Source organism: Oryx dammah, unplaced genomic scaffold (assembly GCF_014754425.2).
Source record: "Oryx dammah isolate SB20612 unplaced genomic scaffold, SCBI_Odam_1.1 HiC_scaffold_29, whole genome shotgun sequence".
Lineage (NCBI taxonomy): Eukaryota > Metazoa > Chordata > Mammalia > Artiodactyla > Bovidae > Oryx > Oryx dammah.
In genome coordinates this window covers 16,015,292-16,026,846 of record NW_024070213.1, presented here as the reverse complement: position 1 = coordinate 16,026,846, position 11,555 = coordinate 16,015,292, and the positions used below count along the sequence as shown (strand labels likewise).

Here is an 11,555-nt window from a genome sequence, read left to right as displayed (position 1 = left end):
TTTTAGGACCAATAAGGAATTCAGACAGAAAACCCACAGCATTGATTATAAAGTGTCTGCATATATTTATAACTATGTTTTTTATAATGTTATGTATCATGTATTTGTTTTGGGCTGTGCTGGGCCTTTGTTGCTGCACGGGCTTTTTCTCTAGTTATGGGAAGCGGGGGCTGCTCTCTAGTTGCGGTGTCTTGGCTTCTCAATGCGCTGGCTTCTCTTGTTGCAGAGCATGGGCTCTAGGGTGCTTGGGCTTTAGCAGCTGTGGCAAGTGGCCTCAGTAGTTGCGGTTCCCGGGCTCTACAGCACAGGCTCAGCAGTTGTGGCACACAAGCTTAGTTGCTCCATGGCATGTGGGATCTTCCCAGATTAGGGATGGAACCCATGTCTCCTGCATTGGCAGATATATTCTTCACTGGTGAGCCACCGGGGAAGCCCTGTCTGCATATATTTAAAAGAAAAAAGAATAGTTCTCTAGTAGCTACCTAGGTTTCAGATGAGCAGATTTTCTATGTAGTCCCATAGGGGCAGTTCAGGTATTAGCATATTTTAGATTCACTCTTAGGTGAGGATATAGTCCTTTGGGGTTCTGACTTTATGGTAGGGCCTTCTATTAGATCTCCAACTCTGCGGAGGCCCTGGGTTCTGTCTCCTATGCCACAATGGCACCCTTTGAGGCCACCATGCCTAAATTAAACGTTTAAGCAAATGCCCTCAAGGCAAAACAGACTTCAGTGCCCAGTTATCTCTCCCGGCACCAGCGTTCATTTAGTCTTTTGGTCCTTAAATAATCTACTTTCTTGCCAGTTTACATAAATGCCTTTTAAAAATGATCTTTTAGGCAAAGGATCTAGAATAGCTAAACTAACTTTGGAGAAGCACAATAAAATGGGAGAAATAATTCTACTTGATGTTAAGGCTTACTGTTGCTACAATAATTAAGACAGTGTGTCACTGGCAGAAGGATACACACATAGATCAATGGAACCGGACAGAAAATCCAGAAACAGACCTGCACAAATATGCCCAGCTGATTTTCCCTGGTCTTTTTTTTTTTTTTTTTTGGTGGCTCTGCATGGCTTGGGGGCTCTTCCCCAGCCAGGGATTGAGTCTGAGCTTGCAGCAGTGAAAGTGCTGAATCCTAACCACAGGACAGCCAGGGAATTCCCAGCCCAACTGATTTTTGACAAAGATGCAAAAGCAGTTTAATGGAGGAAGGGTTTCTTTTTCAACAAACAGTCCTGGAGCAATTGGACATACATTGAAAAAAAAAAAAAAAAAGGAACCCCAACCTAAATGTCACACCTCATACAGCAATTAACTTGAAATGGATTATGAAACAAAATTATCTAACTCTTGGAAAATAAAATAGGAGAAAAGTCTGAGACTCTAGAGCTAGGCAAAGTGTGACACAGAAAGTGATGCATTAAAGGACAAGTTCATAAATTGGATCTTAACAAAACTGAAACTGTTTATTCTATGAAAGTTCCAGTTCAGGGGATAAAAAGACAAAAGAGAGACTGGGAGAAACTATTTAGCTGACAAAGTACTTTATCTAGAATATTTAAATAATTCTTAAAACTCAAAGGCAAAAAAGTAAACAACCCAATTAAAAAATGGGCAAAAAACATGAATAGATCTTTCAACAAATAGGATATATAGATGGCAAATGAACACATTAAAATATATTCAACATCAGTAGCCTTTAGGGAAACAAAAATTAAAACCACAACAATATATTACTATATACCTATTAGAATGGCTAATTTTTTAAAGTGACAACACCAAATGCTGCTGCTGCTACTGCTGCTACTGCTGCTGCTGCTAAGTCGAGTCAGTCGTGTCCAACTCTGTGTGACCCATAGATGGCAGCCCACCAGGCTCGCCCATCCCTGAGATTCTCCAGACAAGAACACTGGAGTGGGTTGCCATTTCCTTCTCCAATGCATGAAAGTGAGAAGTGAAAGTGAAGTTGCTCAGTTGTGTCTGATTCTTTGTGACCCCATGGACTGTAGCCTACCAGGCTCCTCCGTCCATGGGATTTTCCAGGCAAGAGTACTGGAGTGGGTTGCCTTCTCCAATACTTCTCCAAAATGCTGATGAGGATGTGGAAAAACTGTATTCTTCATATGTTGCTGGTGGGATTCTAAAATGGTACAGTCATTCTGAAAAAGTTTGGCAGTTTCTTACAAAACTAAACATGTATTTACTTTACCACCCAGCAATTGCACTCTTGGGCATTTATCTCAGAGCAATGAAAATTTATGTTCATGCACACCTGCACATGGGCTTCCCTGGCAGCACTAGTGGTAAAGAACCTGCCTACCAATGCAGGAGACATTAGAAACTCGGGTTTGATCCCTGGGTTGGGAAGATCCCCTGGAGGAGGGCATGGCAACCACTCCAGTATTCTTGCTTGGAGAATCCCATGGACAGAGGAGCCTGTCGGGCTACAGTCCATAGGGTCACAGAGTTGGATACAACTGACGTGACTTGGCACAATGCATGGCACAAATCTGCACATGAATGTTATGGCAGCTTTATCTGTAATAAGCCTAAACTGGAACCTCTCTGTATTTTTTTTTTTTTTTGCAACCTCATATGAATCTGGTGGGCATATTTAGCCATTCATGCTGTCAGGACCAATTCCTTCCATTCTATTTGTCTTTAAGGGTTTATAATTTGTTTTCAATATTTACAAATTCTCATTTTGACGTAGTTTCAGAAGGAGGATGGGATAAACACATATGATCAATGCATTATGTTTCTAATGGTTTAAAGTTTTTAAGTAGGGTTGTGACATTTGGATAGATCACCCTGGTGGTTTCTTAGAGGATAGTTATAACTGAGGGGCAAGATGAAACAGGAAGATATTATATTTCATTAATTTTAAGAGGCCATTTGGCACTTTTTTTTTAATTTGAACATATAAATTGGGATGTTTGACTATAACTATTAGCCAGAACAGTCATACTGTATTTGTCATACTGGCTCATAAGAATCAAAATTTGCCAAATAGGCATCTGAGGCTTGGAAGAAAATTCCAGAGACAGAAAAGGAACATTCCTTTAAGAAATGCTGCATCACCAAAGCCCTTGATGGCATGCACAGAGGACTACATTGTATGGAAACCATGCACATCTGAGTCAAAAAAATGAATCATAAAATTTGCTGTCTGTGAGATTTCAGGAACACTGTTACCGTGTTACTCTTTTTTGTTTTCCTTTTTATGTTTTTCAATGGTAATGAAGTATGATAAAAACCTATACCTATAGAAACCTACACTTTCAATAAATACAAAATAAAAAATCGAAGTGATAAGAAGGCATTATGTCACAGTGTATTTGTTACCTTTTTACTCATCGGGACATAAAGTTTTACAACTGATGGAATCCAGGTAAGAGATAATAATCTGAAGTGGGACAGGGAGACGAGGGAAGAGAATACTTGAAATACTAAGAAGGAGAACTTGGTGAATTGTTAGAGGACAGGTGGAAATGAACGGGAAGGAAATCTAAGATAGTTTCCAGGTTTCTGGTTTGGGTAACTGAGTCGAGAGGGAAGGGGGAGTCAAATTTACGTTGCATGAGGGGCTTGTTGGTTGTGCAGATCGGATGACAGGAGCTCTGATATTTACTTTGGCCCCGGGAGCCTGCGGCTCTGCCTTGATGGATTCAGCCTCCTCAGAGCTGTCTGTCAAAGGCAGGCAGATGAGGTGGAGATGGGCAAGGTGCGGGTACCTGGGCCCTCCCTAGATCGCCGAACACCCGCTGCTCCCGGGGCTCAGGAATCCTGGTCCGGGAGAGCCGAGGGCCCGCCCATCGCTGTCGAGGGGAGCTGCGTGATTGGCTGGAGACGGGCCGTGGGCGGGCCCGGACGCGAGGAACTGCTCAGCGATTGGCTGGGAGGCATCAAAAAAAGGTCCAATTCAAACTACTGGAGCCGCCTTTCCAGAGGGTTGGCGCCGAGTTCCACCCAACCCCTTCGCTTAGTTAAACAGGTAAGCAAGCCAGAGTTGTATTGGTCAGATCCTCCCGGTGCATCTCCTTTCCAGAGTCAGAATGAGAAGAGAGCTGTGATTGGTCAATTTTAAGGGGCGGGCACTCTAGGCCTGTTCGGCCTTCGCTTCGGGGGACTAGCGCCCGTCCTGGGCATGGATTGGGCTGCAGGTTTGTCAGCTTGATCTGGGGGCGTGGCCAGCACTGATAAAGACTGGGGCCGGCGCGGCAACTGCAGTAAGTTCCACCGCAGTTAGACCTCTGGTGGGCAGCCAGAGGCGGAGCTCGGAGGTGCGGGCGGCTTCACCGCAGCGTTTCCCGATCGGGTGCCTAGCCGCAGACTCCGGAGAGGAAACGGTCCTGTCATTCTTCTCTCGGTGACATGTGAGTTGACTCTGATGTGGGGGGCGCGACACCTCGTTGCCAACTCTCACCCCAGCGCCGGACTCTGCGGGACCGAAAATGGCGCATTGCAGCAGCTGCGGCGGCGCGGGGAACCACCGCCGCGCGCCGCCCCCGGGCCGGGCCACCCCCTCGGGAAGGGAGGCAGCACCCCATTCCTGCACCAGCCGCAGCCGGCACCGCACGGGCGCGGCCGGGGCGCGGGGGTCCCACATTCACTGCCCCCTCTCCTCTCGCCTGCGGGACTCCTCGGTCGGGTCTCCGGCGAAGGTGGGGCGTGGAGACACCCGAGAGGGGCTCCAGGGTCTTTCTTGTCACTTATCAAGGCGGTACTTGGGGCTTCTGGAAGGACAGTCATGGGTGCACCTGCCAGTTAGCTGCTTGGGTTGCTCTGCAGCGTCTGCATTTGTGTACACCCCTCAACCCGATCGCGATGAGCAGCCCCCTCTTGGTAGTGAGCAAATCTTCAGAAACTTGTCTGCCAGTTCTCTGATGAGCAGCTCACAAGGACTCCAGGGACAGTGGTATGCAATTCCGAGCAGCCATTCATCCCAAGGCCACCCATAGAGGAGGTGTTTTCCTGTCAGTGAGTCTTAGCCAAGTATTTGGAAGAGAAATAGAGCTGAGGAACACTCCCGCACCTCCACCTTCCCTTAACACATTAGGTTTAGTCTCTAATAATCAATTTGGTCATCCGGTCATGGTCATCCCTGTCTCAAGATCCTAAGGGAGAACTATAGCTAGACAAGTGGAAGAACTTCCCGTTCTTGCCCAGAGTCCTGGCCTGGTCCAAGACGTATTCATGTTGCTTTTCTTGGTGACAACAAAAGGGAAAGATGTACTTATGTTACATAAGGCTTATAAGTAGCCTTGGATATGTTACTCCTGCATGTTCCCAACTCCCAACAAGTAGTAAGTGAAATGGTCCCTTCCAAAGCTTTGTTAACTATTTGTATTTGACTTCTACAGTTTTAACTGTATATGGTAGTTTATGTGTTTTGGCTAAGCCCTAGGATGCTCTGTGTTTTCATTTTGGGCAGGGGGAGCCTTCTCCGCTGACTGGTTCCCAATAGCATCCATGTGGGATGAAGGAAGGAGGTGAGGAAAGCATGGTGACTAGAAGGGTGTCACGAGGTCTTTGACCTTAATCTTGTCATTGGTGCCACCAGCCTGGACCGCTTCCAAGACCAAACACCGGCTGCTTCCTACTCATTGAATTTCCCACTTTCATCAGAGAACTAGATTGCTTAGCTCAGTAGTAGCAGAGGAGTCTAGTGGCTTCCAGAGCTCCGTATCTTTCCTTTGCCTCTTTTGTGCCTTAAAGGGAAATGGGAAAACAATTCTTTTAACTGGGATGAGTCAGGTGTCATCTGCTAGAATAGCCCTTCTGAGGGGTTATTCTCTGTCTCTTTAGACTGAAATTTACTTAGAGAGGAGGAACTTCTGGGTATTAGTTCTATTGTGAATAGTCAAGGCTTTTCCTTTTTGGTGACTTTGTGATGGTTCATCCGTAGTACGTTTACTCTTGGACTGCTCTGATGAGGTGTGCTTTGTGAGATTCTGCTTCTGTTTGAGGAGTTCTTGTAATTTCTCTTCTCTATCAAATTTGAGCAATTTCTCTCCTACCTATGAGTTCTTCCTTGGCAGAGAACAGCTCACGCCTTAGGTTAGACGTCTGAAAGTTCTTTAGGACATGAATTTAGCTTCTGTGTGTTGGGAGACATGGAGGGGATTTATTTGGAGGACTCCATGCTTGATGGGGCTTCCTTGGTGGCTCAGATGGTAAAGAATCTGCCTGCAATGCAGTAGACCTGGGTTCTATCCCTGATTTGGGAAGATCCCCTGGAGAAAGGAATGGCAACCCACTCCAGTATTCTTGCCTGGGAAATCCCATGGAGAGAGAAGCCTGGAGGGCTACAATCCATGGGGTTGCAAAGAGTTGGACACAAATGAGCGACTAACACTTTTCATGCTAGATTATTCCCCCACCCTAAGGCTAAGGGAAAAAGAGAATGGTTTCTGTGTATATTCAGTGTAAACCAAGATTTCTCTTTGGGACATAAAGAACTAGGAGAGTCTCCTAGACTTGATGCCAAATCTAGAAAAAGAAGGGACAGAATGTCCCTGATGCCTATACATTGAGGACTGTGTCCAGTATTTTTGTTTCCTGCCTAGGCTCTTGGAACAGTCTCACAATTAACACAATTGGTTTGGGCCCCAGTTCTATCTAAGTGAACCCCCAACCTTCTCTGCAAAAAAAATGAAGCAAGCAAACAGTTCTGACTCACTCCAACTACAGAGGCCTTTGGTGATTCTCCAAGTCGTCCTACAGTGGCCACGACACACTACAGTCACTATGTGAAACATACCAGTAACTGACTCCCCTTCAGCAGAGTCTGTCCGCTTGGCCTTTATTTTTATATTCAACCTTTGCAAAAAAAAAAAAAAGAGCAGTTAGTCTGTACGCTTGTCCTGAGTGCTTGCTCAGTCGCTCAGTCATGTCTGACTCTTTGCGACCCCATGGACTGTAGCCCACCAGGCTCCTCTATCCATGGAATTTTCCAGGCAAGGCTACTGGAGTGGGTTGCCATTTCCTTCTCCAAAGCTTGTCCTGAAGGTTTAGTTTTTTTGCATATAATTCTAACCTGGATTGGAGTTTTCCAGGTTGACTTCTAGGAGGCAGAGAAATGACAATTAGGGTATGGCTGGCCCATTTGTCCCTGTAGCAATCGTGCCAGAGTATGCATTTGAGTTTGGGTCAGAGGACAGCCCAGATGAGAGCTCTTGATGCCACCCTCCACCCAGGGTGTTGCTGGGCCCCATCAGTTGCAAGATCTTTTGTTTTTTTGCCTTGCGTCTCTGTATCGTATCTCCCCACTTGGCATTGCCAAGGAGCTAGACCCCTGCTGTTTGCGTATAACCTTATTATTGCCACCACCTTGATGCTGCGGGGCGAGAATGCACGGGATGCCTTTCTTGTCTCTGTACCCTTCTCTCCAAAGGTCTGCTCCAGCTCAGCCACCCACTGAAGGGGCAGAAGGGGCTGCCCCAGGTGGGGGTCCCCCTGGCCCTCCTCCTAATATGACCAGTAACAGACGACTACAGCAGACCCAGGCACAAGTGGAGGAGGTAGGTGGATAGCTTTTTCTCCGAGAGTTTCCAAATCATGGGAGTCTGGAGACTTCTCTTTATGAAGGGGGCAGCTAATGGCTCTGGGAGGCAGGGCACCCTGTAGAGTTAGGCAGGGCAGCCTTGGGGTGCTGGCCCCAGCTCTGGGGGGGCTTAGCCGCTCTGTGTTCCCATGCCCTGCTCAGGTTGTGGACATCATGCGTGTAAATGTGGACAAGGTCCTGGAGAGGGACCAGAAGTTGTCAGAGCTGGATGACCGAGCCGACGCCCTGCAGGCGGGTGCATCTCAATTTGAGAGCAGTGCTGCCAAGCTAAAGAGGAAGTACTGGTGGAAAAACTGCAAGGTGAGTGCTCCTGTCCCCTCCCTGTTATTTTCCAGGGTCTCGATGCACAGGAGGCAGGAAAACCCTTAGGTTCCACATTCTCTGTGGAATGTGGAATGGTTCCGCATCCTCTGCTGGCTCCTCTCTTGGGAGGACATCTGGATAGCTGCCTTCTTAAGCTGCATTACCCGAGCTAGCCACCAGGGTACGCTAGAGCACTCAGAACCACTCACTGGGGGCCCTGGAGACCTTGGGAGTTTGGAGGGGTTAGTAAAGCTGCTTTTTCCCAGAGGACCTCTACAAAAATTCTTACCTGTCCTTTCCGAAGACACACCAATGTCGACACAATGGCTGGGGTAGATGCATATGTAAACACCTGTAGCTCTTGGGGAATGAGCTGAACACTTTATGATGAACAATGAACCAGATGACTAAAGGTTCAAAATTTGCTTCTCCTCTGTTGTTCCTTTGAAAGCCTCCAGGCTACAGGAGGAGGGGAAAAGGAGAAGGTCGCAGATGCTCTGACGCTTTCGAGAAGCTCCAGCTGTGGTGGAGGGGTTACTGTGTGATGGGGGAGTGGGGTGGTACACAGCGGGGCGGGGGGCAGGGGTTGGAAGGCTTCCAGCTATTCCGGGGGCCGTGTGGCTTCTTCCACTGTTCCCCAGGACTGGGGTGGTGCTGCTCTCCAGTCCCCAGCCCGGGGCTCCTTCCCTCCTTCTCCAAACCCAAGGGCTCACTCTTTGTCCATATTCCCCCAGATGATGATCATGCTGGGAGCCATCTGCGCCATCATCGTGGTAGTTATCGTAAGTAAGTATCGCTGAGGTTGCTGGTGGGGTGAAGAGGTGGGAAGGTCCCGGAGTCTCCTCCCAGCCCTGCCTGCCTGCCTGCCTGCCTGGGGAGTGGGGCTGCTCTGACTGAGGTACGGAGATCAGATTGCTGCCAGGGCGGCGGGGAGAGTCATCTTTGGGTGCGGGAGGGCAGAAGGGGCTTCCTGGATGGACCAGCCTTCCCTCTGCAGGACTGTGGGGGACGGTGGTCCCTTCTGTTCTGAGGGGGGGTGCTGTGCTCTTGTGTCATGGGTGGTGGGTGCCCGTGGGGATGGGACACCTGCGGCCACCCCTGGTGTCTAGTAACCTGATGTCATGTACCCTCTTGTTGTCTCTTGTCTCTCTCTTTGCCATCTGGGACCTCCCGATTCCTGTGTCCAGTCTACTTTTTTGCTTGAGAACGTGCCACCCCATCCCTGTTCCCCCCGGCCGTCTGGACTCATGTCCCTCTCTCCCTCCGTCTCTCCCGGCACTCCCCCATCCGTCTTCCTCCGTCCCAGCCCCGCTTCGCCATCACCCACTCCTCCTCCTTTGTTGCTTTCATTTGCACTCGGTCCCGCGACACCGGAAATGCTGCTCATGGTGCAGTCTTGAGGTAACTGCCTGGTAAACAACAGCGGGCATCTCCTTCCTCCCCTCTCAAGCTCTCTCAAATTCCCCCAAAGGGTTGGAGGCGGAGGGCCTAGGAAGGGGCGGAGCTGAGGTGACCTGCCCAAGAAGGGGCCAGGACTAGGGGGAGGAGAAGAGGCTTGTGCTCCTGGTGTTGCCAGGAAAAGCCAGGCCAGGCCGCTGGCAGGAGGAGGCTGGGGACAGCTGGGAGAATATCCCTCACCTGGAGTTCTTCTCTTGGGCCAGGCCTTGCAGGGGAGCCTGGACCAGGTCTGCAGTCCAGCCTGGGCCTGGTGCAGGATGCCTTAAGAAAGTCAAGCCTGTTTTTCAGAGGGACGTCCCATCCGTTAGTCTTAAGATTTTCTGTCTTCAGGGATCTTACCACCTTTTATTTTGTCCTCCAGCAACCTGGAGGACACATATTCATAGTGAAAAAATGCCAGGACTCCCGTTCCCGTCCTAGAAGCGGTCCCGCCAGCTCATATCTGGATGGGGCGCTCGTCTGTGTTCTCTACACCATTCTGTGTTGCTCATGAGGGCGTCAAATAATTTCATATTTAGCCAGAGTTTGAGACTCTCACTGAATTTTACTGGCGTAGATAAAGAGAGGATGCCTGTGGGTTATAGAGACACAGCGTGTCCAGGGTCTAACCCGAAAATAACAAGCTTGGAGGAAGTCACTTCTCACCCTCTCGTTCTGAGGTTCCTGTTGCTCCTTCCTGTTGATGGAGGAGGATGAGGGGCTGGAGGTGAGGAGCCCTGGACCCTTGGGGAGTCCTTACCCCTCAATACTCCCCCAGTGAACTTGCTAAAGACAAGGGGGGCCCGGCTGTGCTCTGAGTGCTGAGGGACCCCAGTGCCCGCAGCGACCCAGCCCTGGGGTTGAGGTGGATGTCAACAGACAGGCCTGCTTGTGGGTCCTGTGCCGCCTCGGGGCCTCCTCACCCGGAGTGGCCTCTGTTCTTGTCGCAGTTTGTTCCCATCCCAGAGCACCCCGTCCTCCTGGACCCCACGCTGCCTCCTCCGCTCCCCACTTCTCTGTGTGGTTTGTGGCACAGACAGTGGGACCCGAGGACAGGGTTGCTCGGCCTGTCTCAGGGGCTGAGGCTGGGCCTCAGGAAAGGGCACCGAGTGGGCCAGACTGGGCCCTCTGCCCCACCTGGTCCCCTCATGCCTCCCGTCAGCCGTCCGCCAGCGGGAGGCGGCAGGGGGCCAGGCTGGGCTGGCTGGCCCTCCATGCAGTAGCATTTCACGACGTACAACCCCCCTGCCTCTCCCTCCGCCCCGACCCTCCCTTCCCCTCATCCTGCCCCAGGGTGGGACGGAAGAGCTGGACGAAGGCAGTCAGTGTGCCCTCCTCACGGCCCCCCTCGAAGGCCTCCACTCTCCCCTGGGCTCCCCTTGCCTAACGCAGGGGGTCACCGCCAGAGAAGAACCACCACTGGCCTCGATGTGTCCCAAGCCTGGAGCAAACCCGCCCTCCTGGGCCACCCCGTCACAGGAGATCACTTCTGGGTTCTGCCCCGTCTGTCCCAGAGGGAGTCTGCTCTGTGCTTCTGGGGACGCAGCCCTTCCACTCTCTTTCTCACCCCGCCAGTCCCCTCTTCTGTGTCTTTGCTGTTCGCCCCCCCTGCACCCCACACCCACGTGCATAAGCACATATGCACCTGAGCCCGGGGCTCGGCGGCCACGTGGAGCCGAGGACCCACAGCCCTTCCTGTTTGCTGTGAGACGGTGCGGGGTCTCCACTGTGTGTCTGTCATCACCTCTGTCTTTTTTCCTAACCACACTCTCCTCCATGTACAGAATAATAACAGATGTACTTCCACCAAAGGCATGTATTCACCAATTTCCTGTATTCTGAACAAAGGCCAAAAAATACAGCTTCCTACCACTAAAGCGACTCAGCTGTTGTTTGGGCTGGAGTGACCTCGGCAGGGCGGAGGGTGGCGTTTCTCTTTGGTTCCCTTCCCACGGTGCTTTGGGCCGGAAGGGGGGCTGACACGTGCCATCGCCCTCTCGAGATGAAAGGTCTGGGTGTTGGTAGGGGAAGTGGTCTCCGCTCTCAGCCTTCATGCCTGATGCCACCTGGCGGCTCTTCCAGGTGTGAGTGACAGGAACCCGTGGCAGGAAGCTGAGTGGCATCTCACTGACAGAACCTGCAGGTCTTCTCAGACAGCTGCCGCCACCTCCCCTGGGTCCTGGGCCAGGCGCTCTGCTCCCCACACCCCTCTGCTCCCCACACCCCTCTGCTCCCCACACCCCTC

At 50.6% G+C, this 11,555-nt stretch overlaps 2 protein-coding genes across 3 annotated transcripts in view; one reads left to right on the top strand and one right to left on the bottom strand.

The window, feature by feature from the left end:
- Window positions 1-4,183: 4,183 nt before the first annotated feature.
- On the top strand, window positions 4,184-11,187 carry VAMP1 (vesicle associated membrane protein 1). Of its 2 annotated transcripts, none has more exons than XM_040234966.1 (5): window positions 4,184-4,379; window positions 7,400-7,526; window positions 7,712-7,870; window positions 8,608-8,659; window positions 9,061-11,187. In XM_040234966.1, coding segments are annotated over exons 1-5 (357 nt in total). In that variant the 5' UTR covers window positions 4,184-4,377; the 3' UTR covers window positions 9,078-11,187. The 2 variants fall into 2 exon arrangements, with proteins under 2 accessions (XP_040090900.1, XP_040090899.1); XM_040234965.1 differs by having other exon boundaries at window positions 4,208-4,379; window positions 10,604-11,187.
- Window positions 9,925-11,555, bottom strand: part of TAPBPL (TAP binding protein like) — a 9,000-nt gene continuing 7,369 nt past the window's right edge. The window contains exon 7 of the mRNA XM_040234964.1: window positions 9,925-10,007. Coding sequence (XP_040090898.1) covers window positions 9,973-10,007 — 35 coding nt within the window. The 3' untranslated portion in view covers window positions 9,925-9,972. The remainder of the gene's footprint in view (window positions 10,008-11,555) is intronic.

Excerpts from the sequence above, each read along its gene's own strand:
- VAMP1 (XM_040234965.1), top strand. Across the intron at positions 7,871-8,607 it reads ACTGGTGGAAAAACTGCAAG|ATGATGATCATGCTGGGAGC; the intron begins GTGAGTGCTCCT and ends ATATTCCCCCAG. Across the intron at positions 8,660-10,603 it reads CATCGTGGTAGTTATCGTAA|GGTGGGACGGAAGAGCTGGA; the intron begins GTAAGTATCGCT and ends ATCCTGCCCCAG.